The following is a 27,076-nucleotide window of genomic DNA, read 5'->3' as shown; positions in this document are numbered from 1 at the left end:
GACCAGGATAACAATCCACGTGACCACAGGGAGAACATGAAAACTCCAAATATACAGGCATCAGGGTCGGGATCAAACCCACGACCTCCTGCATACCCGGCAAAATAGTTAACATCTCGCCTCCGTGGCGTCCCGTCATATACACTTACCACAATACAGAATATATTCATATTTGTGTCATCAACGAGGCTTCATTACATCATGAACCAAAACCAGATATTCCATTTCTACAAACATCCGATCTGTGGCCTTATCACTCACGATCATGCCAATGCTCTGTCTGCGGTGCCTTTTACAACAGTGGATGCGGTGATTCCGAGCATCGTGCTTGGCGCTACGTCGTCCCGACGCTACTGTTGCCATGTATCGGGAGCGTGTCGGCTTATTGTCAGATCGTACCACACATTGCATCGCGAGTCTTCAATATTCACCATCCCGATTGCAACGTTTACCAAGTGCCCCAATATATTCATAACTTAAGTTGGTTCTCACTGTAAAATAATAACTTGAAAAAGACTAGACTGTACTTTGATGTTAACATGTTTCCTACATTGCTCCATAACAGCAAGTTGTCCAAGGCATCAAGTTGAAATATAAAACATACCACAAACCACCGCTCCAAGGACTATCCGGCCAAATGGCTCAGCGGCAGGGAGAGTGGCCGAGTGGCTCGCAATGAGAAGGATGCTCGTTCAAATCCTGGCTTGGGGTTGACTCAGCCCATTGTCCATTGTGGTTAGCTAAAATCAGTACCACTTCGTGGGGAAGTCAACAACGGCTGTAATATGTAGTCACTCAACCCCGCCACAGGAATGTGGAATTGCAACCACTGGCTCAGAGCTGTGAACAGGAGTTGAGCACCCCCAATGCCTCAATGCTCAGTTGAGCAAGAGAGCAGTTCGAATTTGTATTCCAATAGGCAGACCGGCAAATGTGTGCACATGAGAACATAACGCTTTGACGTGGTGTATTGCAGCACCTGTGGATTGGATGAACCACAGCGGTTGTGATTGGCTGTCGATGTCGCAGGCTCCAGTGCTCACCCAGGCCCAAAGGAGGCCTCTGTCCATATTGCCGAGCGTGTCGCCGCTGATGCTCCCTCCCCCCAAGGAAGACACACTGCCGGTATCCATACAGTCTTCACCGGGACCCGCAGCCAATTCTGCCCTCGGTGTCGGTGATCTGCTGCTGGGCTTGCTGGAGACAGCTGGCGCAGGTGTGAGGGAGCTCTCAGTGCCTCTGTGCGACTGCTGAGTGTCCTCAGTGGCCACCGACGTAGAATCCGTTTCGTTGCTTTCAGCGGCATCGTCCACACTGCTCCTCAGGTTCAGGTCAGCTAAACTGTTCAACGTAAACAGGCAAAACGCACATTTAACTAATAACCACCTCCGATTAGCAAAGTTGGCTACGTACAGTGCGAAAAAAGTTCAACATACTACATACAGATCATGGGAGGCTTATAATTATTAGGCCGAGGATTAATTTCTCTAATTTACTGCCATAGAAGCACTCTTAACGACGGTAATTTGTTCCACGAAACCGGTCGCCAAGTGATTTGGTCATTAAGCGAGTACAGGAAATACACGTAAAGGGTTTAATTCGTTCCGGTAGCATCGAAAGTTACCATTTTTCACCCAAGAAAGTACTTTATCATATTTAAACAATGGGCATTAATACATATAGATACTAGGAACATTATAAACACGTAATATGAAAATAAACATGGTTAACCAATGCATTAATTAATATTTACTATACCTACAACAGCCCATCGTTTACAGGTCGGTAAGCGAACACATTGGGCTCTATGGAGGTTCGTCGTTAACCGATTAGTCGTTAACAAGGGTGGTCATTAAGAGGGGTTCGACTGCATTATGCTTAATTACCCACAAAAGCAACACCGAGTCTCAAAACTATATTTCAGAAGGGTTTTGCAAATGTTTCAGTCGGAGGTGTTGATTGCTATGTGTTTTCCAACGAAGTATTTAAATTTAATATAAAAAAAATGGAATACTCTTCTTTGAACAAGATGATGGAATCTTTCATGTTCACTTTGAAACAGACGGTACATATGTATGCTTAATATACCCACAGCAATAACCAGAGCAGCCAGCCAGAATCGAATCACAAACCTTTGCAAAAAGCCACGAAATTATGCTGAAAACTATATTTTGTATTGGTTGACTTCCACATGTATCTGTGCACTGACCAAAAGTACGTGTAAACAAAGTGGTACCACCTCTACTAGCTTTTGTATACCTTATTAACAACAATCCAGGGGCCTTGGATATTCTCTAAATAAGCAAACAAAGTATCTCGGAATTTCATTATGCTAAAATAAAAAAGTTTCTAAAAATATATTCTTGGTTCTTTTGGTAAAGTCACATAGAAGGGAAATAAAATAATATAAAACAATAAAAAAATAAAAATTATCACGACGTTTCGACTGCAACACAAGCAATCATCATCAGGTGTGAAATCCACAGCAAGAAAATTTGAAAAAAATGGCGCTTTTTGATGATTGCTTGTGTTGCAGTCGAAATGTTGTGAGAATTTTTATTGTTTTATATTATTTAATTTCCCTTCTACGTGACTTTACCGAAAGAACCAAGAATATGAATCCCTGCAGTCACGAAAACTTTAAATCAAAATTCATAAAAATGTTTTTTTTTCAGAAAAAGCTTGGTACCAGATTAAAGGCACACGTTTCGTGTAGATCATTCATTTCAACGCCACTTGAGGAATTCAACATATTATGCTGAAGAGCCGCTATGGCACCCCTGTCGTTCAGGTGTGGGCACCTGCTAGAGGACCCTTGCCCATCAGGTGTGGTCACCTGTTCAGGCTGGTGATGCTGCTCCTGTGGGAGCCGCCTGCTGCCCTCTGCTCCACGCCCTCTTCCGCATCGCGCTCGCACACTACGGGCCTCCACACCTTCCCGCTCGCCTCGTCGGCACACACACCCTGACGGAAGTACACCGTCCGGTCTTCCCGACCCACCCCAAACACCTGGCACGCACACACAAACGCGCACACACAAAAATACAAAGATCCCCCATATAGCCTTAGCAGGCTGTAGGGGCAAGTGCTGTTAGCGAGCACCTATAAAGGCCTGCACGGCACACGAGGGGGTGGGTGGCCAACACCACGCCCGGCCACCGCTGTCTCCCCAGTGGCGATGTTTACACATCGCACCAGGTACTCATTTGAGGCTGAGTCGACCTAGGGGAAGCCCAGGACAAGTTCAGATAATCGTCACTGGTGTTGGTCGTGAGCGGGAATCGAACCCGGGTCACCAGGGTTCGCAGGGCAACGGCGTTAACCGCTACACTACCGCTCCCCACTTCTACACACACGCACACACTGAACCACAAAAATACTGTACGGCAAAGGTTATGACCGTGCTCTAGTGATTGATTGAAGCCGAACATGTAACAAAACAATGATGGCGTTACGTAAGTTTACCAACAGTTGCGTCTGGAGCGGTGCCATGTATAAAAAAAAATATCCATGCATCAAATAAGGGCCACTTCGCCGCACCGTATTACAACATGGGAAATGCACACACGTTGAACCGACAGGCCGTGCACACACACACCTGATCGTTGACCCCCACGCTGACCATCATCATCTTGCTGACCATAGACACCCAGCTGAGGCCAGCGGGACTGTCTGCGCACACGCCACGGCGGAACCACACCTGAGCACACAAACATCGCCACGGCGAACCACACCTGAGCGACCAATGATAGCTCAATGAAGTGGCTTATCACGTGGAAATTTACAGCACCAAAATAATACAAACGCACGTTGATTCTCAATGTGGAAGGAAAAAAAACGAGGACCCGGAGAAAAAAATCCACGCGACCACAGGGAGAGAGACATGCAAACTCCGATTATACAGGCATCAGGGTCGAGATCGAACATCTGAGCGACCAATGATAGCTCAACGAAGTGGCTTATCACGTGGAGCACCAAAATAATATAAACGCACGTTGATTCTCAATGTGGAAGGAAAAAAACCGGAGGACCCAGAGAAAAAAATCCACGCGACCACGGGGAGAGAGACATGCAAACTCCAATTATACAGGCATCAGGGTCGAGATCGAACACCTGACCTCCTGCATACCAGGCGATGAAGATAAAATCACGTAGAGCCAGCTGTGGAAATTCCACATCTCACGGACTCGCCCTTTCTCACGTCACTCTACCCGCCCTTTTCCATGCTCTTCACCCCAGCAACCAAGGCCTTCGCTCAGCCCCCGTCAACCTTCGCCCAGTGGCAGATCACTCCTCCACTGCTGCCCTCATCACCTGGAACTTGCTCTCCCCAGCAAGTTTGTGCTACATGCCCCTTGTTCAAGTCTAGACTCGAGATCTTGGTCACCTCTGCCTATGGCTGACTGTCTATGAAGTGTCTTCATTCGCACCCGACATCGAAAATAGAAACAGTGATGTTACGAATGTCACACTTTTTGAATAGTGCTTTCAGATGAATATAATTTGTGTCGCACTGCATTTTAGAGGACAAGTTTTCAAAGTTATACAAATGACGAACGCGTGTACAGATGTACTCAGAAGTCGGCGTGAAATGTGCATCAATTTATAGATTTAAATAGTTTAGCACACAATACAATTTGTATTTATGTTAATTATATGCTAAGTATATGTACGATTATGGAGAAGATGAACCTGTACAAATCAGAATAAAAAACAAAGACAATATAGTAAACACAGAAGAATACATTCTAGAAATAAACTTTGACCCCAAATCATGTCAATCAAATCGCCAGAGGTGTGGAATATTTACCGGTTGGCAGATGAACAGAACAATCATCCACTGTCTCAATGGATCTAAAGGCACACTGGGACCCAACAGCCAAATCGGTGTAGTTGCACAGAAACAGTATTGTACTGTAGTAATGTGGGAAGCAGTGGCATAGCGGAGATAAAGGCGGCCAGGCGTGGTGCTGGCCACCCATAGGTAGTTGCTGACGACACTTGTCAAAAAGTCTGTCAAGGCTATACGGGGGGATCTTTGTCTTTATAATGGTCACGTGATGTTGTCACCTGTCCATCGCTTGTGATACACCAGATGACCCGCGTGCCAACAGAAACCTGCACGACACCAAACTCGTGCTCTGGGGGGTCCACCACCACCCATCCTTCACCTGCAATCGCACAACATTGCGGCAGCAAATTAGGAACGGGTCAACGGACTACAACGTTGTTTAACCACGCGCATTGCAACGTTTAGAATTGAGCATTTTAGATATTATTGCATTATGAGGTGTAATTATACAATTTCCAATCGAAATTTCCTTTATCATAAATTATAAAATATTTTATTATGTTTTATTTCTACGTGACTTTACCGAAAGAACCAAGAAGATGAATCCCTGCAGTCACGAAAGCTTTAAATCGAAATAAATTGTTCTATCTTATAATAGGCATCTGTAGATTATAGAAACATCCAAAACCCAATTGCGTATCTGGGAGCTCTCCATTTCATAATTACAGTCTGTTATCCCGTAACGCGAATTGGATGTAACGTGATGAAGGTATTAGGTAACGTTTTTTCATAACGCGGATGCGAATTGGATACAACCCGATCGAGTGACCAGAACTACATCGTGCGAGTAGCAATAAGCCATTGTACGGCTGCCTTGGCGTAGCGTCGCACAAGACGAGATGCTGCTGGATGCTTCTAGATGCTACCCACACGCCTCAGTCTTTGTTCAGTCGACACATCTCACGTGTTATCGCGGACTGTGCTTTTTACCATATGTTATATATTATTTATTATAACGCTATTTTGCCATAATGCGGTGTTCATCAGGAACGCAACTGCCGCGTTATAGGAGAACAGACTATATATATGTATTTTTTATAATTGAATATGTCAGACAGGGGGGCAGCGCTTGGTGAGTGGCGGCGCGTTTACCCATCGGGTTCTTCTGGTTGACACCTTCACGCGCCAGGAGCTTGCCCTCCCACAGCAAGACCCAGACGAGTGAAATGGGCCCTGCGCTGACTTGCAGGGCTTCGCTCGGGATCTCCACCCCGATCCACTCTCTCCCCTCTGGGTTGGAGTGATGCACGTCATCTCGATAGAGCACCTACACACACACCACCGATTGGCACGGTCGACCACGTGCGGTGCGAAACAAGTTCAACGTCCATACATGCACGATGGTGGCGATGACGATGATGGTGGTGGCGATGACGATGATGGTGGCGGCGATGACGATGATGGCGATGACGATGATGGTGGTGGCGATGACGATGATGGCGATGACGATGATGGTGGTGGCGATGACGATAATGGTGGTGGCGTTGAGGAGGTACCTGCATGATGAGGAAGTGGGGGGTATTGACGTTGATGGTGGTGATGGTGGTGATGTTGATGTGCCCGTCTAGAACGCTCTTCCTTCCACTTTTAAGTCATCTACATTTAAAACACCTTTCTTTAGAACTGCTTTTTGTGTTTAGTTGTTGTCCTTCGCCCGCACCTCCGATGGGCACGGTTGGTAACGTACGGTGCGAAAGAAGTTCAACATGGAGGGCAGACTGACCTCCAGGCTGAAACTAAATTCAACAAGGGGTGGTGCAGTAACCAAACAAAACTTTAGAAGCTCTGGGATAGAGGGTGGCAGTTGGCGCTGTGTCCTCACCTTGCCCTCGGTGGTCACGGCCCACACGGAGAGCTGTCCGGGTGGCTCCTCTGCAAGGTCCCATCCACCCAAACAAACATCGTGGAACAAATCTTGGTACGAACCCTCCTCCTGAACTGGAATCTGAAATACAAAAAAAACAAAAACAACCTCGTGGATACGTGACGCGCACCAACAGCGACGTTTTTTTGTTTTTCAAGATCAACGTGCGGTCGTGGCCAAAGCTGTTGACGCTCACCACACCTCACCACCAATGCTTTCTACCCTCTCCCGCATCCTGCAGCTACTGCACAGTAGAAACGGCACATCCAAGATCTACCCTAACAGTTACACGCCATCGGGTCCTAGGTCTTTCCCCTTGGGACGCCCGACGAATGTAGACCACGCCAATGTGCGCGTCTTGGCGATCGTCGCGTCTCTCCCCCTCCTGCACACGCCCCGAGCCAGCGCAAGCGTTTTTGTCGAATAACATCGACAACACTCGCATGCAATGTGCTCTTCCGGCCCTTCTCGTGTTGCGCATCATGGCTTGTCACGAAAATCTTAGCATCCATTTCACGTTTGTTTTGCACAGCAGCAGGTATAATGAAGAATAGGAATATGTTTTACCCTTTCTGGCAATAGAACAGGTGTTAATATGTTCAAACACCAAATGGATACCTTTTGCAAGGCATCATGTCTGCATTAACCACACATGCTCGTGGCAAAAAGATGCCAACAACCATGCTCTGATAATATACTTATTGTCTTTGAAACTGCAAGGGTAAAACCTATTCTTATTTTTCATAATTTTTGATACTGCCAAAAAGGTCTCATAGACAAGCCGTAGGTATGTTTTCCAGCACAGAAGCCGTGCTCTGAGCACGTGCACGCAACCAGCACGCACCTGAGCCCACTTGTTGATGGCAGTGTAGCGACGGTAGCGGATCCAGCGTCGCCGCCGGACACACGAATTCCAGTGCTTTTTATGGGAATACGGAGCAGGAAAGTCTAAAGCATAAGTCCATCCCTGTACAGACACACACAAACAAAAAGATCCGATGTATAGCCTTAACAGACTGTAGGGGCAAGTGCTGTTAGCAAGCACCTATGAAGGCCGGCACGGCACACGAGGGGGTGGGTGGCCAGCACCACACCCGGCTCCTTTTATCTCCCGACTGATGATGTTTACACACCACACCAGGTACTCATTTGAGGCTGAGTCGACCTAGGCGGGGGGGGGGCATGACCAATTCACATTATCGTGTTGGCTGTGAGCGGGAATTGAACTCGGGTCACTGGGTTCTAAAACTAAACAATGTTTTATTGTACCAGGTAAGGTCCACTGAGCTATACAGATTTTTTTCAGAAGCGACCTGGCCACAAATGATAGCTCAACGAAGTGGCTTATCACGTGGACATTTATAGCAGCCAAATACTCTAAACGCGTGGTGATGTTGATTCTAAATATGGAGGGAAAAACCGCAGGACTCGGAGAAAAATCCACGTGACCACGGGGAGATCACGCAAACTCCAAATATACAGCAGGCGTCGGTCAGGGTGGGCATCGAACCCACGCGCTCCTGCATACCAGGCGAGGTAGTTAACATCTCGCCACCGTGGTGGAGCACGTTTAGGTAGGTGGGCTTGGTGGAAGACGGCGTTGGAGTTCGTGTAGGTATGTGCGCACACACGTTGAACTTCTTTCGCGCCGTACGTAGGCCAACCGCTGTTCGTCGAAGGCTGAACAAACAACTTGTTCACAACAAAAAAAAAAGTGGGCCGGTTTGGCTGCGAAAGGTGGTGGACGATGGTTGGGGAAACTCGCCTGTGCCTCCGTGGGCTCTCCGGCGATGCTGAGGAAGAGACTCCAATCGCCCTCCCACTCCCAGGCAGGAGAGGGCAGCTGCACCTGGGCCAGGAAGCGAGGGCCCAGTCCGTCCTCGGTGCTCCAGCCCCAGCGGTCGCTGGGCAGGAGCTTGGCGCCGAAGCCGTCCACGGGGTTCCAGCGCTGATCGGTCGAAAGGTTCCCAACCGCCGCCGTGGGGTATTGGGGGGGGGGGTGCAGCAAAGACACACAGACAAAGGTGCCCCAGCGGGGAGCCGTGACAGATAGTCGCGGGGGCAAGTGCTGTTGAGTCGACCCAGGACCGGGTTAGATAATCGTCTCCGGCGTTGGTGGCGGCCGTGAGCGGGGATGGAACTCGCCACACCGCACCCAAAACACCACCGCTCTCACCACAGCACAGCTCTCACCACACCGCCGTTCTCCCACCACCACACCGTAGCTCTCACCACACCGCTCTCACCACACCGCTCTCACCACACCGCTCTCACCACACCGCTCTCACCACACCGCTCTCACCACACCGCTCTCACCACACCGCTCTCACCACACCGCTCCCCCCACACCGAGCAGCAGCAGCATCGCCGTAAAGCCTCGCGTCTCAGAAGGAGTCGTCCCGAATCCACCAAGGAAGGCCCCACCCGGCCCCCCGGCCCACCGGCCCACCGGCCCCACTGCTCACCTGCTCGCTCGACTCACCTGGTTCTCGAAGGCCTCTTCCTGTACCCGCACGGGGATGTCCCCGGGCCGCACGAACGCGTAGACGCGATGGTCGTAGCCGATGGCCCAGCAGCCCTGCGGCCCGGCGGACAGTCGCTTGAGCTCCAGGCGCGGGTCAGGGCACGGCCTCCAGCGGCTCTCGGCCGGGGCGAGCGTGAAGGCGCGGCCCCGCACGTCCAGGGCCCACAGGCGGCCGCCGCTCCCCGCCATGACCGGCCCCTTGCCGCCGCCGTCACCCGCCTCGCTTGTTAAAGGCCGCGGGGAGTCGCGGGGAGTCGCGCCTGCGATGCCGGGAGAGGCTGCGAAGCTCAGCCCAGCAGGGGGCGCAGCGGGACCGCTTCCTGTTGCCTACAGACGGTGACAGATGGTGACAGATGGTGACAGACGACCTCGATGCGATTGATGATAGACCGATTTGCAAGGTGGTGACTGAGACTCTCCTCCAGCTGGTGACTGACCCCCAGCTGATCCCCAGATGGTGACTGACCTCCAGGTGGTGACTGACCCCCAGGTGACTGACCCCCAGGTGACTGACCCCTAGCTGGTGACTGACCTCCAGGTGACTGACTGACCTCCAGCTGGTGACTGACCCCCAGCTGGTGACTGACCCCCAGCTGGTGACTGACTGACCCCCAGGTGACTGACCCCCAGGTGACTGACTGACCCCCAGCTGGTGACTGACCCCCAGGTGACTGACTGACCCCCAGCTGGTGACTGACCCCCAGGTGCTGACTGACCTCCAGGTGCTGACAGGCTGACCTCCGGGCTGATTGATCTGCATGTGTTGAGTTGTTCTGTTAACTGGGTCCGTGCACCATCATTGCCAACAAAGCATCACCACCAGCACATTTGTGATGCTGATCTCAAGGTGATAGCATTGATCTCCAGGTGGTGATCGACTGATCTCCTTGTTGTCACTGATTCTTAGTCTGACGACAGACTGACCAAAGATGTGGTGGTGATTGATCTCTAGACAAACACGACTGCAATGGGGCGCCACAGTGGCAAGATGTCAACTAACTCGCCTAGTATGAAGGAGGTGGTGCCTTCGATTAAGATCCTGACGCCTGTAGATTTGGAGTTTGCATGTTCTCCCCGTGGTGGCGTGGACATGTCCCAGGTCCTCGGGTTTTCCCCTCCACATTTAGAATCAACATGCGTTTAGAGTGTTTGGCTGTTATACATTTACACATGATAAGCCACTTTGTTGTGCTATATCACTTGTGGCCAGGTCGCTTCTGAAAAAGAGCTATATACTTCAGTGCGCCTCAACTGGTAAAATATATTTTTAAATAGTTTAAATTAACCCTGCTCGTAGCTATGTTTACACAGTTGCCCAGCCTGGTCCTAATGTTAGCTATTGTCACAGTGACAGTGAAACCTTGAGGGCAGTAGGCCCTGAGACCAGCGTGGGCGCGTGGTCCGGGTAGCGGTGCCAATCACGGTGAGCACTTTAGAGACTAACCGCTTCGATGCTGGCACAATTTTTTTGCTCATCAATGTGGACACAACGCCGATGTAAATGTAATTGCCAGCGGAAGGATTGTCCGCGTAGAAATATTCAAGTCAGATATCCGAGTGTGAAAAATCGTATTTCAAGCACGCCCCGGAAAATGTTTAAGTTCAAGTTCATTTCAAGTTCATTTATTAGGTATAGCCCTGTGAGCCATTCGGCTCTTGAATCGGGTGCAACCGCAACAAACAAAAAAAACAAAACATGAACAAGAAAACATCTTAAAGTGACTATGTGCAAACAGAAAATCCAAGAAAAGACAGCAAAATATTGCAGAAAAAGCACCGTACACCAACACTGTGTGCAAAAATCCCAGTGGGATGCAAGTCAAACAACAACAACAACCACAAGACAACTTTGATTAAGGCCATCAGTCTAACTCTGTACTACAACAAACAAACATGGCCAAACCGAAAAACTGTTCGAAAATCACCAAAATAAAGCCATAAAAGCAATGAAACAGTGATCATAGGAACTGTGACAGAATTTTCACAATAAACGACATAAACAACATGTACCACCAAACTCTGCAGCCATAGCTGGCTGCATGAGTCATTCCACAACAGCAGGAGCATCAGTCGGAGTGTCAACATTTTTCAATGCACCTTTAAGATCAGCACACTCAATCAAAACACAGATCATACTTTGCAGCGATCATCTGGAGCGAAACATTGTATTTTAGGCCACTTAAGGCGCTGCGTTGAACACCGCCGAGTTTCTTTTTTTGTTGTAGGGGGCGAATTGTGGTGTATTTGTAACCATTATGAGGACACAATGTCACATGAGTGGCTTAAGCGGCCGATGCATTGTAATCCGTCGCAACCGCTGATCCGCATCTGTCGGCCCACATACAGTTCGTCCCGTTCCTGTCCACATGTCAGGGCCACATGCGAGAGAAGCTCCGTGGCAAACCAGGCTGCTGACCAGGTCGCTGGACACGTGGGCACCCAGGTAGATAGGTAAGGAGAGATAACGGGTAAAAGAAAAAAGGTGTGCAGTATGGATGAACGTATTTCAACCGGGATGCAAGCGAGAATTCGCTTCTTCCCGCTGTTTGTAGCCAACGTAGCACTACTCCTGCTGGCGGGAGCCGAAGCACTGGGGCAACAGGAGCATGCCCCCCCTCTGCGGCTCGTGTGTGAGCCTGCCCCTGCTGAGCCAGAAGCTGGCGTGGCGTGCCCCATGGGGCAGTCGGCATCGGGCGGTAAATTCACTCCCGTGGGTTCCACCGATCCACGCGCTCCCACGCAGCTTCAAGAAGCAATTCTGCAGCAGCGCGAAACCATAATTAACCAGAAGGAGGTCATCAAGGAGCTGACGGCAAAGCTCAGCGGCTGCGAGGGTGGCCCAGCGGGAGGTGCTTCAGGTGGGCAGGGAGCCGTACGCCCGGCTCGTATGAAGGGTCTGGCTCGCCCGCCCGTCAAGGAGACGATGGGTGACCCGCCAGGAGCCTCCACAGACCACCTGGCACGTAGCCTGCTCGCTCTTTCCCAGCGGATGGAGATACTCGAGGTATGGACACTCTATTTTTTGTCACCGGGGTGGCCCATCCACATGGGCCGGCACAAGCACGCACGTGGAACTTCAACGGATAGTTCACCGTTTGCGGTGATAATTGCGCGTTTGTATTGCACCGGTGTGGTAGATGCAGGAATAAGCTATCGTGGCAGATTTTCTTTTTAACTGGGGATGTTGGGTATGGTTGCCATGCGTATCGATCCTTTGTTGATGTTCATTTCGATGAGTCAAATCCTCGAATGTAAACACGACCCTGAGCATACGGATAGTTCACTCTTTTCCGGTAATAATTATATTTGAATGCCACGCATTTGTATTGTACCGGTAGAGTAGATGGGGGTATACATTATCATGGCAGCTTTTCTATTTGCTGGGGACGTTGGGTATGGTTGCCATGCGTATCAATATTCTTTGGGTCTTTCAGTAAAGTCACGTAAATAGGTCATCATGATGACGACCGCTTGTCTTGCGATCGAAACGTCATAGTTTTTTGTTATTTTCTTTGACCCTATCTACGCGACTTTACCGAAAGACCCAAAGAATATTAATTCCTGCAGTCACGTAAGCTTTCAGTCAATGCGTATCAATCCTCTGTTGATGTTCCTTTCGCTGAGTAAAATCCTCAATGAAAGCACTTCCCTGAACACGCGTGTGTTCATAATTGATTGCTGGGTCAATTTCGCCGTGTGAGTAAAATGTGTGTTTGGACACCCAGCTCCGCCAGACACAGCCAATTAACAAAAACAGATCTGTACGTGAACGAACTTGAATAAAATCGGCACGTTTGTTCACGTGAACACTTCGTTCATTGCCTGTGTCGGGTGGAGGAGGGTGTGCGACACACATTTGTGTCACGCGACGATCTGAGCCAAACGTTAATTTGTGAATGAACATCTTTGTAAAACGCGGCACGGAGGAAGCACAAGGTGTGTGACACATGGGGGATGGTGGGAGTTGGGGCCTTCTACAACACAAAATTAACAAGCAATCGTGGATTCTATAGTATACTTTGGTATAAGCTGTGTATTCCCCATGCATGTATGTTGAGCTTCTTTCGCACCGTACGTAGCCAACCGTGCTAATCGGAGGTGCGGGGGAAGGACACCAAACTAAACACAAAAATCAGTTTTAAAGAAATGACCTTATAAAATCTAGTTTTAAAAGTGCATAGCTCCAGTGGCTTCCCAATATCGGAAGGAAGAACGTTCCAGACGGCCACAGGGGCGCATCTGAAAGCGAGCGATGCGGTGACCGTCTTTGGTCGATGGCCCAGCCAAAAGCCGCTGATGCGATGATGAGCGGAGTTCGCGTGATGGTTTATCCTCCTTGACGCGATCAGCGAGGTACTGTGGTTCACTTGTGGCAAGTACTTTGTCTGTGTAATGAGGGCGACATTCTAACAACGCATTCGTCTGGCAACCGGAAGCTAATGCAGCTCAGCGAGCACCGGACGGACACGGTCCGATCTTGCAGTGCCCGGTCACGACGCGTGCCAAAGCATTTTGTACAAGTGTACACCTATTAGTACGTCATGTGTTACAATTTACCCGTTCACGGATTCGCCCTGGGCATGTAAAGAGTGGATTTTGAAAGATCAAGGATTATCTCCCTCCCGCACTCGTGTCACGCAGACTGAGAGAGTTGTTTGCAAGCGGCTTGGGTTCATTGTTGTGTGCCCTGTCTTAAGAAGTCAAACATTAAAATGTAGAGAATAGCGATGTATCATTTTACGCTCCCTGCAATCGGAATGCACGGAGCACCTTTCAGGTCTTGCCAGCTAAGTTGAAGTCAACGATTGTGTTTTTTTTCTCTCTTGCAAAATCTCATCATATGAAATAACAATACATGCCAATCGTGAACTGTATATTAAATAATTATTGTGATAGAATTTGTTGAACAAAGTCAATGATGTACGTATTGTAGTTTATGTAAGGAAATGGTGTGTGTTAATGACTGTATGTAGATGAAATGTTAATTATGTGCCTTACATTATATGCAGTACAGTCTGTTTCCCATAACACCATGTGTCGTTTTCATAACGCGAATTGGATACAACGCGATGTATGTATGAGGGAAAACTTTTTTTTAAAATATATATAACGCGGACGCGAATTGGAAATAACGCGGTTGTAACGGCTGCCACGGCGTAGCATAACACGAGGTGGGATGCTGCTGGATGCTTTTAGATGCTATCCACACGCCTCAGTCTTTGTTCGGCCTGTGTTACGCGTCTCACATATTATTGTGGACGTGCTTTACCCCACATACAATATATCATTTATTAGAACGCGATTTTACCAGAACGCATTGTTCTTCAGGAACGCAACCACCGCCGTGATAGGAGAACGGACTGTGTTGCATTATTTCATCTCAGTTTGGCACTCGCATATGTTTAATTTAATGTTGATGGGATTGATTTTGAGCAAATCCAAAAGCGGGCCACGTTGCCAAAAGTTAGGGGCAACCTGAGTCACCCAGTGACAACAAAGAGAGTAGATTATTTTGTAATGCTGGCTGATATCAAATTATTTACAGTATTTGGAGGCATCAGTTTATGATGACCGCTGCAACGTATGCTGACCGCTGCGACGTATGATCTTGTGTTTTGATTTAGTGTGCTGATTTTTAAAGGTGCATTTGATACTCCTACTGATGCGACTGCTATTGTGGAGTGACTCATGCAGCCAGCTATGGCTATAGGGTTTGGTGATACATGTTGTTTATGTCGTTTATTGTGAAATTTGTGAAATTTCGGTCACAGTTCCTATGATCACTGTTACATTGCTTATGGCTTTATTTTGGTGATTTCGAAAAGTTTTTGGTTTGGCCATTGTAGTACGGAGTTAGAATGATGGCTTTAATCTAAATTGTCTTGTGGTTGTTGTTGTTTATCTTGCATCCCACTGGGATTTTTGCACAGCGTTGGTGTACGGTGCTTTTTTCTGGAAGCCTTTGGAGTTTTTTCCTGGATTTTTCTGTTTGCGCATAGTCACTTTAAGATGTTTTCTTGTTCATGTTTTTGTTTTTTGTTTGTTGCTGTTGCACCCGATTCAAGAGCCGAATGGCTCACAGGGTTATACCAAATAAATGAAACTGAAGTTTAATTTCCCCTCGCCAGGTGGCTCAGCGCCACGGTGGCGAGATGTTAACTACCTCGCCTGGTATACAGGAGGTCGTGGGTTCGATCCCGACCCTGATGCCTGCTGTATATTTGGAGTTTGCATGTGTCTCTCCCCCTGGTCTTGTGGATTTTCTTCGGTGTTTCCCTCCACATTTAGAAACGCGCATTTTTATTATTTGGCTGTTATTCATTTCCACGTGATATGCCACTGCGTTGAGCCGTCATTTGTGGCCCTGGTCGCTTCTGAAAAAGAGGCCTTAACCTGACAAAATAAAAAAATTAGTTTAGTTTAGCGAATTAGCGAGCGGCTCGTAATTGGAAGGTTGCGAGTTCAAAACTGGTTGGGGGGTTGACTCAGCCTAACATCCCAGGGGAATTCAACAATAGTTGTCCCCTGGATGGACTCGACCCTGTCAAAGGAATGTGCAATATTCCACCAATGGCATCGGCCTGTAAACATACGAATGCTGCCTCAAATGCTCATTCGAGCAGTAAATCACCACGAAAATCCAGAAGCTCACGGTACACGTGAGCAACTAAGGAGCATATGTCTTGTGTGTGTGCGTGCGTAGGGGGAGTGGTAGTGGGGAGCGGTAGTGTGGCGGTTATTGTGCTGCGCTATTAACCCAGTGACCCCAGTTCAATTCCTGCTCATGGCCAACACCAGGGACGATTATCCGAACCGGTCCTGGGCCTCCCCTAGGTCGACTCGGCCTCAAATGAGTACCTGCGTGGTGTGTAAACATCGCCACTATGGAGACAAAGGCATTCAGGCGTGGTGCTGACCACCCACCCCCTCGTGTGCCATTCCGGCCTTCATAGGTGCTCGCTAACATCACTTGCCCCAACAATCTGCTAAGGCTACACGGGGGATCTTTGTCTTTGCGCGTGCAGCAACAGCAGGAGAACGTGAGCGAGCGGCCGGTGAACGTAGCCGGACTGCAGGCGCTGCTGTCCGAGCACGTGGAGCGGCTGGGAGCGCGTCTCCTCGCCCGCGTGCAAGCGCACCTCACGGGCCAGTTGCGCGCTCACAACGAGACGGTGGCGCAGCGGGCGATGCTCGAGGCACAGTTCGCCGACCTTGCGCGAAAGGTGTCCGAATTGGAGCGAGGTCCGTCACGCGCGCCGCGGCTTATTTTGTTGCGATGATGCGTGCGTCTGATTTTTGTGTTGTCCCAACCGTCGTGCAGGGCAGCGTAAAAATTAACCCGTAAAAACAAAGTTTTTCACTATAAATCCTTTATATGCGTGGCGGCTAGAGTCCTCTCGTCCTCTGGCTTGAGATGGCTGCCACCTATGGGTCAGATGATTGCCTGCCACCATTAAGCAATTGGTAATTAAATATTTTTAAAAAATCCTAAAAAGTGTAAAGTTATGGAAAAAAATTTTCACGAAAATAAATTGTCACGCACAACGAGTCTGTGTGCAAAATGTCAGCTCGATTGGATCACGGGAAGTGGGTTAAAAAACGACCGAAAAATGTGCACGGTCGTAAGCGCGCAAGCGAGCAAGCAAGTGAACTTAATATAAAGGATTTAAAAAAGGTTGCCACGTTTCGTCAATGCCAGCCCTGTGGTCAGTGGTTATGCTTGTTATTTAAAATTGATCCTTTGCGATGATGGGGCTTTTAACGAGGGCAAAGCAGTTGTGAATGTAAATGTTACAGTATGAACGGTGTTCTGTAAGCGCACCATATGTCTGATTGCAAATCTTGCGTGTGCCTTGAAATTTCACTTTCAAATTATGTATGCCCATTACGCGTGGCAACACGTTTGACTTTGACATAATTTGCAAATGAAAAATGGTATTCAGTTGCGTAATTTGGAGTCAGCAAATTATGCAGTGATATTTCGTAAACCATGAAAGAGTTATGTGATCTGAACTTAGCTCGTACTTATTAGTAGCTATTCATGAGCTGACTAGAACTAACGTAGACTTAAATTGTCTTTACGTAAGCCAGGCCGCCCTTGCACAGGAGGCAATGTTGTTTCATGAGTCTCGATGGGTTTATTTCAGTTTCTGGTTATATCAAGTGTATGGGCTCACTCACTAACAAAAACATGACACAACTTTACAATGTATTTTTGTATGCGAACTGCAATGCCTAGTTGCAAATCCTAAAGTGTTGTGATGCATGTGAAATTGCATTTCTTACAGCAGGAGTGTCAGGCCTCAATCCTCCAGGCGAGTTCAAACTATCCTTACCACTCCGAACCAACTATATGTGCGGACGCTTTGAAGAGACGCTGCCTGAGCTGTACGCAGTGACCATGTGCATGTGGCTTCGGGCCGCCCCTGGAGCGGCTGGGCTAGGAACGCCTTTTTCTTATGCTGTTCCGGGCCAGGCCAATGAGCTTGTGCTCATTGAGTGGGGGAACCATCCCATGGAATTTCTGGTCAACGATAAGGTAAAAGCCGTAACTCTGCCATTGCATAATCGTCATCGTAACAGAAGATTTGGGACTTTGCGTGCCAGCATCATGGTCCAAATGTTTTGAATTTGGGAGAAACAACGACTTGGAAATTACTTAATTGGGAAACACTTCGCCATCGTGATTCCGAAAATATAGGACCCTCTTTAAAAAGAGATGAGACTGAGGCTTTCTTGGGGAAACAAGCAATATCATAAATTACGTATTATTCTCGTCAATTGATTCTTATGGCGATACTCGGGGTACCAAATAATACAAAATGGCCGAGGCAGTTAAATATTTTTTTCTGGGACAATATTTTTTACAGGGGTGTACTTCACTCCGCGACTGGGGTACCAATCAATCCGAAATCAGTGCCACTCCGCGATGTCGAAACACAGCGAGGACGATTGCGCTGAAACCCTGAACGCTCGTATGCACCATAATGCATCGTGTACAGTTCGTCGAGATGAATCGATTGCCGCATCGCCGACCATCAGACTAAAAATTACTGCATCACGGACATTATGCGAGGTGGTACCAATATAAGGTTCAATTATGATTATGGCTCCATATCATATCTCAATGTGGGCAAAAGGAGCATCATTTTTATTAATGTACGGCCACGATTATAAAATTCTGATAAAAATTATTTGATTTTCAACGCTATTTCCAATATTGGACAATTATCTCCAATGCATTACATCATTACACTAGAGAAAGTAATTTTACCCTTGTACGATGAGGATTTCCCATGTTAGCAGACATATGTAGTCAATTTTACAAAGACAAGGCATTCCTTGCCGTGGTAGATTCTGATCTTGAATCTGCAAAAAAGATTCAGATCGTGACTCAAATCTACCAAATATAGAATTTAGGCACTCGAGCCAATTGGGATTATTCATGAAAAATTGGATGTGCCTCATGTGTAGCCCCGATTAGCAGGGTTGGCTACATACAGTGCTAAAGAAGTTCAACATACATGCATACGATATGAAAACATATATACAGTCGACCCTTCTGCATCGCGACTTTCCCCATTGCGGTTTCGATATATCGCGGGGTCGGCATAAGAAATGAAATGGGAATTTTTTGGAGTTTTGCGAAGGCCGCAGACGACACACAAAAAGTTTAGGAACTCATAAATGCATGAAATATATGTACAGTACTGTATAATATTAATGTGTTTTATCTTTTAGTACCATAAATATTCGCAATTTTTTTTAAAGTCAAATTTTGAAAAAAAATAAGTTTGCGAAAAGAACGCAACAGCAGACGACACACAAAGGCTGGAAATGTAGAGATAACCTAAACAAAGGTTAGTAACTGGAGGTGCTCGCTTCGCTCACCAAGGGGACCAAAACATTTTAAGCGGTTTTTCCAGATCGTGGGGGGCCTGCGCCCCTAACCTCCGCGATGTGGAAGGGTCGACTGTATTCACTTCGTAGATTGTATGCTTAATTGTTATTGTTTCACAATCTTGAACTGAGCTGTCTGGCTTGCGAAGCTCTGTGGCCTGACAACGATAATCCTTTGGCTCACGCAGGTTGCCCAGCTACCACTGTCTGTTAACGATGGTGGTTGGCACCATGTCTGCATAACGTGGACCACTCGGGACGGTGTGTGGGAAGCCTTCCAAGACGGTGTACGCCGTGGTGTGGGAGAGGGACTCGCTCCCTGGCATCCAATTAAGCCGGGTGGTGTGCTCATTTTGGGCCAAGAACAGGTATGGAAAATGACATCAATGAAAGAATATGGGTGGCACGTGTGCAGCCATCAATTGCAAAAAGTCAAATTCTGTGCAGAAATCTCACGTTTCAGGGCATCTTCTGACAGACCTCAGATGCGAACTGTTCTTTTCCCCCCCTAAAATCAAGCTGGCGAACCTATCCATTTTGTAGGGGAATTCCTAGGGTCTCCTCATATCTGAAAAACGGTGGACTACTTTAAGTTACGCAGCTGAGCAGTACTATGCAATACAGTATGCGGAATTATACAATAACGCGGCGGTGTACACTCACTTATTTGTCCCGCCATCTTATCGTGTCCATCGTATCTTGACAAACTTTGTTACATTATTTATGGGAAAATTGTTTTCACTTTTCACGAACGCATCTACCGCGTTAAACGAGGGCTTACTGTAGTGGTGAGCTCAGTGGTCAGTTTTGTAGTAATTTATTTAGAGATTTTAAGTCTTCACGAAAACATATCAAGTGTCCTTATATGGAGATATGTAATATTTAACAGATATAACAGTACACTTATTGGCTACCTGAAGACTCTGGCCTAAATCGTCTCATATACGGTATGAGGTTTCTATGACCATTAGAAACTGCCCAGCAGGGTCCTGTTCTTACCTCCCCAATTCACGAACCACAGTTATGTTGCATGGCCGCCACTATGTACAACTCACTCACGCTCTTTCCTCGATGGTTGGAGGGGAAGTGATAAGAATTTAGTATTTGTTCACAAGGTTACACTTATATTTGGACTAGTTTAGGCCAACCAAAGCCAATATATATACCGTATGTAATTTTCCGTGGTGTTATTTAACAAAGACGCAACTCTGAATTCAACTTAAATTCATGACTCCAGGACTGAAATTATTCGTTCGCGTTGACCCCGTTGGCATCACAACTGTTTCTGACGGCGGCTCGGGTGCTGGATCAACTTTCGAAACGGCGAAATTGGATGCGGAAGCCGAGTTGGGTTAGCCCAGCGAGGCTGCCTTGGGAACTTGGCCCGACTCCAGCTGCCTGATGTTGGAACTGGGCGGCTCGTTCAGCGACCATGGGAATGTGGCATTCATTTATGGATCTAACCCAAAATAACCTCTATTGGTCACGAAAGCCTACTACTTTTTGAATATTGTTTCTTGGGGTTATTTTTTGTAATGTAGATGCTGTATAAATTTCAAATTGTAATGACTATTACAAAACATTCTAACACTGAATAGTTAATATATACAGGGTGCATACACCGTCCCGCACCTCCGATTAGCCCATAGACTAACACTACCCATAAACTCCCTGACCATAGACTCAACACCACAGCTCCGATTAGCACGGTTGACTACGTACGGTTGTGACACTGCATTGGCAGTGGTATATAAGTGTAATGTAGAGGTAACTTCTTTATTACGATACACCACTCCAACAATACTCTGACAGCCTAGGGACACAGCCTAGGGACACAGCTTAGGGACACAGCCTAGGGACACAGCCTAGGGACACAGCCTCCTCCTAGCGTGCCTGACTCTGGCTACGCTCTTGGGTTCTCAGGCTACAATTTCCCTAGGGGAGGCTATCCGACCCGACCCAGCCAAGATGCGGGTCTAGACTCTGGCTTCCTCGGAACTCGCCCTTACAAGGACGTAGAGCCGGGAGTCCCAGAGTCCCACCACTGGCCCACACAGCGTCCCGGCCCTTACAAGGACAAGCGGGATGAGGGGGTCCCGGGGTATGGATTACTGCAGTCACGAAAGCTTCAAATGAAGATTGAAACCTTGCAAGATTATCGTTTTACCTGGGTTTTCATTCCCGATTTGGATTTGTTTTATTATCCTCTGCAGGACACGGTGGGTGGGCGTTTTGACGCCACGCAGGCTTTTGTTGGGGAGCTCGCGTATTTCAACCTTTGGGACCGCGTGCTGGCCCCTGCGGAGATGGCCTCCATGTGGAACTGCTCCAGCAACCCGTCTGGAAACATCCTTTCTTGGACCAGTGAAATGGTGCAGGTCGTCGGAGGCGCCGCCATGAGGCCTCTGGAGCCATGCCCTGAGCGTGTCTACTTGTAACCGCGAAATCGTCGCAACGCCATTCACAATGTGCACACTAAAAGTGCATGCCTGCAAATACAACATTTACAGTACTCCAAATTACGAGAAAACACCATCACAACAGGAAAATGCATGCAGACTTGAACATATTTGAGAGCAGAGCAGCGTTTAACTCGAATTTTATATAGATCTCTTTTATGTCAAATCGTTTTTTTTTTGGGTTAGATCGTATGTGTCGTTAAAAACCGCCACCACCCAACTAGTAAGGGTTGTTCGCTTAAACAGAACGTGGCCAATTCGTCACTAGTACAGCACGCCGGTGTGTTGGAGAGCCAAGCCACATCATTTACAATCAGAGTACAACGTTTCACCAGTAATTACAACTTGCTTCATCAGGCGACAGCCAGATGTGGAGAAATCCACCTATTTTTTTCCTTATATAGAGGCGTAGATGTGGTTGCAACGGTTCGTCCTTTTGGGACATGCTTGAGGGTTTCAGTCTACACCCAAAACCCTAGGTAGCATCGCTGTGGTTTAGATTATGGTGGGGCCCCCGTTTCACACGACGCCCCAAATGACCGTGTGCAGAATAAAAGACCGCTGCCAGTATATTCCAGATTTAGCGTTTACTTTGAACTTAAAATTTTTTGTCCAAGTTTTAAATTGTCAAATGGTAACAGGACTGCTACTTCTCCAGAGGAGTGCACACATCACAAGCAATTATACCAACCCAAATGGCCCTCGCAACAGCAAAAGTCACAACAACCCGACGACCACAGCGTCAGATTTCCTCCACCACGAACACTGGGGGGAGCAAGCGGGGGAGCAAGCGGCTGAGCAACCCCCCGAAAAAGGCACGCACGCAGTATCACCCAGCTCTGGAACAGATCAAACAAAACGTTGCAAGCACCACCTCAAAGGATCACCTCCCTTCCTCCCCACACGTTCCATCTGTCAACACCCCGCAGTCCTCACGAAGCGTTCCCTTCACGGCAACAGCGGGTGTGGTTCCCCGTGATGCCCTACACCTGGCTCCAAAAACGATGGGTGGAGACGACCCACTGGTGAATGGACCAGCCGTCCACTGCAGAGCCCCAGTCGATCGTGCCCACCGGCTAGCAAGTGGTTACACTGAAACTATTTTTGTTCCTGGGTAGTGTTATATCCTAATTGCTCATGCCTCAAAAGTACATAAAATGGCTATTATTCCCATAAACTTTGCTTTTGTGACCAGGACAGTGATATTTTGAAATGTACCCATTTTCAATGAGAAAACATGCGCATGTGTCTTTCGTTCACAAACTCCTGGTCACAAAAGCAAAGTGTGGGGAACAGCCATTTTCTATACCTTTTATGCATAAACAATTTAAACAATAACTCTTAGTACCCAGGAACAAAATTTGTGTTACATAGTGTTATCACCCCCAGGCTGGACTCCAAGGCGATGGTCGCGGTGCTGAACCACAAACACGGCTGGTTCCCAGGCCTTGGATGAGGAGGAGTTTCCCCGTGGTCGGTCGTCTCACATCTCCAGCACAGCAGCCACAGGAGGCCCGCAAGATGATGAGGGCCACAGGATAGAGTCCTCACCACTGCGGATCCGTGGCGGGCCCTTTTATTGAGTCACACCCTTGGTTTTTTTCCAAATTGATGAGCACGGCGTGCACATGAGTCCAAACAAACCCTCGTGCTCCCGAGCTGATCTAATCCCACACACACCAGCAACCACTTTCGCACAAAGCCCCCCCCCCCGCGCATCCCTCACTCCTCAATCAAGAGACACCCTGCCCCCAAAGCTATCACTCTGACTGCCACAGTGGTGGCTACATTTCTACGCTCTGGCGCAAAGTTGGGGGGGGATTAATGAGTTAACGTACATTATGCATGCGCATTATGCGAGCCCTTTGATCTTGTCCTTTCTGTCCATTGTGTGTTTTAAAATCGTCGTATTGAAGTATGGTGTTCCTGTATAGCCATGCATTAAACAATGTATTATTATTTGTGATTCGTTTCCACGCAGCACTAAGTAGATAGCTATCCAAAAGATTAAAGGAATGTCAGACTCATGTTAAATGTATAAGTCCTTACTATTACCCTCGATTATGTTACAAAGTAATTTCAGATTTTAGAGATTTTTTTAACATACCTAATATATTGTGCAATATGTACGTATGTATATTGAACTTCTTTCGCACCGTATATAGCCAAGGGACCGTCCATAAATTACGTCACGTGATTTTGGACGACTTTTGACCCCCCCCCCTTCGTCACACGGCGTCACAAAAAGTCAGACCCTCCCCTCAAATATGACGTCACAAAGCTCTGCCCCCCCCAAATAAAACATGCTTCAAATCGCTTTAAACTACTGTATTGTCATTGTAGTGCGTATTTAATGTGGCGCTGCACTCTGATGTTGTAGGAGAAAACATTTATTAAAAAGTCTATTTAATTAAGTAGAACGTGTTGTCTATATTTATTTAAAGTCACAAATGGCTGACCCCCCCCCAAGGTGCGTGACGTCATTTATGGACGGCCCCAACCCTAATAATCAGAGGATGTGTGGAACAAGTGCAACCTTATGGGGAGGCCCTGTTGTGGTGGTGATGGTGGTTGCAGAGGCCCTTTGAGGTGCGCAGATGAAACTGTTGCAGTGCCGACTGTCGCCACTTGGCGGACATGTCTGCGGGTGACGAGGTGCTGGTTCAGCCGGTTTGCAGATGTGGCTCAAAAGTCAGGACACACTTTTTAACAAATAACATCGGGTTATTTAATCTATTTTAACAAATGCTCAAACTGGTTGCCGTTAAAATGAATGCACGCATTCATTCTCTTGAAATGAAAGTAGGACTTAAAAAAAAGATTAGAAAATTTATATAAAACGAATTGAACTCGTTCGTCTTTCGTAAAAATATCTTTCAATTTTTTAATGTCATCTGAAAAGGAAGAAAAAAAATATATTAATCATGATAACAGATAAAATATTTACTTAAATAATAAACAACGGAAACAAATTCATGCTAGTGTTAACATTTTTTTAAACAAAAATCTGTGTCCTGACTTTTGAGATACCCTGTATAAAGAACAGCTCTGTTTCAAACTCATAATTCTTACACAATCAAGGTGCACGTAAATGCGTCCAGGCATTGCGATTGTATGGCAGCTTCCATTTATTTCTAGATTGAAAATAATTTCTTTAGAATTCCTTTTTGTGTTTCGTCTATTGTCCTTCCCCCGCACCTCTGATTTGCACGGTGGGCTACGTATGGTGCGAAAGAAGTTCAACATACATACGTGTGTCAAAAGTTATATTTTTCCAAATGTGGGATTTCCCTTACAGTTTTTAAAGTAGAATCTGCACATTGTTGTCTAATTATCCGATTTAACTATTACTTTGGACACTATTTATTTGAATGTATGTAGAATAGGGTACATGCATATGCATTAAATCAATACTTGCTGACTGGTTGAGTGATGTTAGTATTTTTGTCATCAAACACTACATACAATTTGGCATATTAAGAGGTTACAAATTGTAGAGTTACGGAAAAAGATTAATTAACCATTTGACCCCATCAAAGGGGTAATAGATACGAGTAATGTTAAACATTGAACAGTTCTTAATTATACAGGTATGGCCGATTGCAGGTAACAGTTATAAGGATACTCAGCGTTTAACATTGACTTTTATCCAAGAAGTAATCAACATTAATTATGTAATGAGAGAGCGCCATCTGGGGGGTGCCAGAGGGTAACGGAGACAGGCACCATTACGTAATCAGCATCCAATCCGAAGGGGGGATAATATCTGGGCCAGGGAGGACGGGCAGAGTCGCACAGAGAGGTTCTGGAACCATCGGGAACGGAAAGGTTCAACGAGGGGCCGTGGCTAGAGGTGGAGCCTAGCTCCGCCAGGGTGAATATAAGGAGAGGGAGGGGAGGACTCGTGATCGATGTGGGAAGCCTGGGTTCTGGACCGCATCGCTGCTCATCCCCTCCTCGCCACGGGCCAAGTGCAGATCTTCCAACGGAGCTCACCCCTCCTTCCGAAACGCCGTCAGTCAGCGGCGAGGCCGGGAGAATGAAGTGAACCACAGGGGTACTCAGAGAGGGATGCCTCGTCTAGGGTGTTGAGAAGAGGAAAATCACCCAGAGGGGGAGGGAGCAGAGCTGTGCCATACTACCGTTAATTATAGAAGCACTCTGACAAGCATCATTGTGGAAGTCTTTTATTACATTGGTGTCAAAGGTGGCCCTTCAAGACAAGGGTGAAGTATGTATAAAAACCTCAGGATGAAGAACCCGCCTGTTGCGTCTTCCGACGATGAGGAGGCGGAGACCCAGGACCTGCCGATCCCGGGATCTGTGGTCCCGGTCACAAGCACCACAGACGGGGAAGTTGCTGCTCCATCTTAGACAGTGCAGCGAAGGCGGGTTCGGAACCCGCCATTTCCGACGGCCGCTGCTGCCGTACGGGGCAGTGCCGATCGCGGCCATCGACTTCCTCATGTTAAAAAATTAATTGCAGCCGGTAGCGACTGGAGTGCCTTCACCTGGCATTTAGAGGGATCCTAGACGGTACCCGGTTCAATACAGGGAGTGAGCGTTTGCATCTTGGTGGACACGAGGGCTTCCGCTACGATTTTTTCGGATGTCATTTTTCAATTGTTGTCAATTCCCGTAACTCAAATACGGCCAGTCATTGATACTTGTGTTGCGGCTAATGGGGTCAGCATGGACACCATTGGCCAGGTGGATGCCCTCATTGTTATTGGTGATGTTGCCGTATCAGGACCGGTTTTGATCTCTAGGTCGTAAGCTGTGCCCTATTTGTTGGGTACTGATTTCCTGCGACGTATGCCCGTTAAGATCCTGGTCGATCAGGGTTGCTTGGAGATGCCTTCGGGTTGCAAATTATATTTTTTGCCCTCCCCATTGCTGCGTTCGCCACCGGGTGCTGCAGTTCAGGCCCTAGTTGATGTCAAGGTGGAGATTCCGCCGGGTTCCCAGATGCTTGTGCCACTGCGCTATCATAAGGGGATTGGATGTGTTGATTCGAAGGCTGGGGTCCTTTTGACCCCGTCTGATACCGCGACTCGAGGTCTGGCAATTTCTGGCACACAGACAATCATTCACTCCGAGCAGGCCCCGTTCTTGCAGGTACTCAACGGGGGGCCGGACGTTGTGAAATTTCCCGCTGGTACGGTGATGGCTCATGCCACCACCGTGTTTTCGGACCATGACGAGGTTGAGCCGCAGCGGTTGGTGCCGGATGAGCGAGGGGTTACCGTGTTGTGTGGGGAGAATGCTTCCTTATCCTCCGACCAACGGGGTAGATTGCGTGCCCTTTTATGCAAATTTTCAGACGTTTTTAGTAGGAACGAATTAGATCTGGGGCGCACAACCCTGTTATCCCACCATATTGATACGGGTGAGTCCAGCCCTATTTGACAAAACTTACACCGGTTGAGCCCGGTGGAGAAGGAATGCGTGCAATGGACGGTCAACGACATGCTGGC

At 47.6% G+C, this 27,076-nt stretch overlaps 2 protein-coding genes across 4 annotated transcripts in view; one reads left to right on the top strand and one right to left on the bottom strand.

Annotated features, from left to right (window-relative positions):
• Positions 1–23,036, bottom strand: part of TECPR1 (tectonin beta-propeller repeat containing 1) — a 42,871-nt gene extending 19,835 nt beyond the window's left edge. For 2 of the 3 annotated variants that reach the window (XR_013637332.1, XM_078862455.1), the window contains exons 1-10: positions 22,983–23,036; positions 9,199–9,567; positions 8,482–8,664; positions 7,561–7,683; positions 6,675–6,797; positions 5,945–6,119; positions 5,071–5,171; positions 3,599–3,700; positions 2,837–3,009; positions 980–1,341 (exon numbers count right to left, since the gene is read on the bottom strand). Coding sequence is in view for 2 of the 3 variants with exons in the window: in XM_078862455.1 (XP_078718581.1) it covers positions 980–1,341; positions 2,837–3,009; positions 3,599–3,700; positions 5,071–5,171; positions 5,945–6,119; positions 6,675–6,797; positions 7,561–7,683; positions 8,482–8,664; positions 9,199–9,429 (1,573 nt within the window). In the remaining variant the exon portion in view is untranslated. The remainder of the gene's footprint in view (positions 1–979; positions 1,342–2,836; positions 3,010–3,598; positions 3,701–5,070; positions 5,172–5,944; positions 6,120–6,674; positions 6,798–7,560; positions 7,684–8,481; positions 8,665–9,198; positions 9,568–22,982) is intronic. The other variant, XM_078862454.1, reaches the window with a different exon arrangement.
• LOC144944621 (neuronal pentraxin-2-like) lies at positions 11,732–21,578 on the top strand. The gene is made up of 5 exons (XM_078872990.1): positions 11,732–12,244; positions 16,266–16,482; positions 17,532–17,779; positions 19,329–19,508; positions 21,354–21,578. The coding sequence occupies exons 1-5, from the start codon at positions 11,732–11,734 to the stop codon at positions 21,576–21,578; spliced, it is 1,383 nt and encodes a 460-aa protein (XP_078729116.1).
• Positions 23,037–27,076: the final 4,040 nt, after the last annotated feature.

Source organism: Lampetra fluviatilis, chromosome 1 (assembly GCF_964198595.1).
Source record: "Lampetra fluviatilis chromosome 1, kcLamFluv1.1, whole genome shotgun sequence".
Taxonomy (NCBI): Eukaryota; Metazoa; Chordata; class Hyperoartia; order Petromyzontiformes; family Petromyzontidae; genus Lampetra; species Lampetra fluviatilis.
This window is presented reverse-complemented; position numbering and strand designations above follow the sequence as displayed.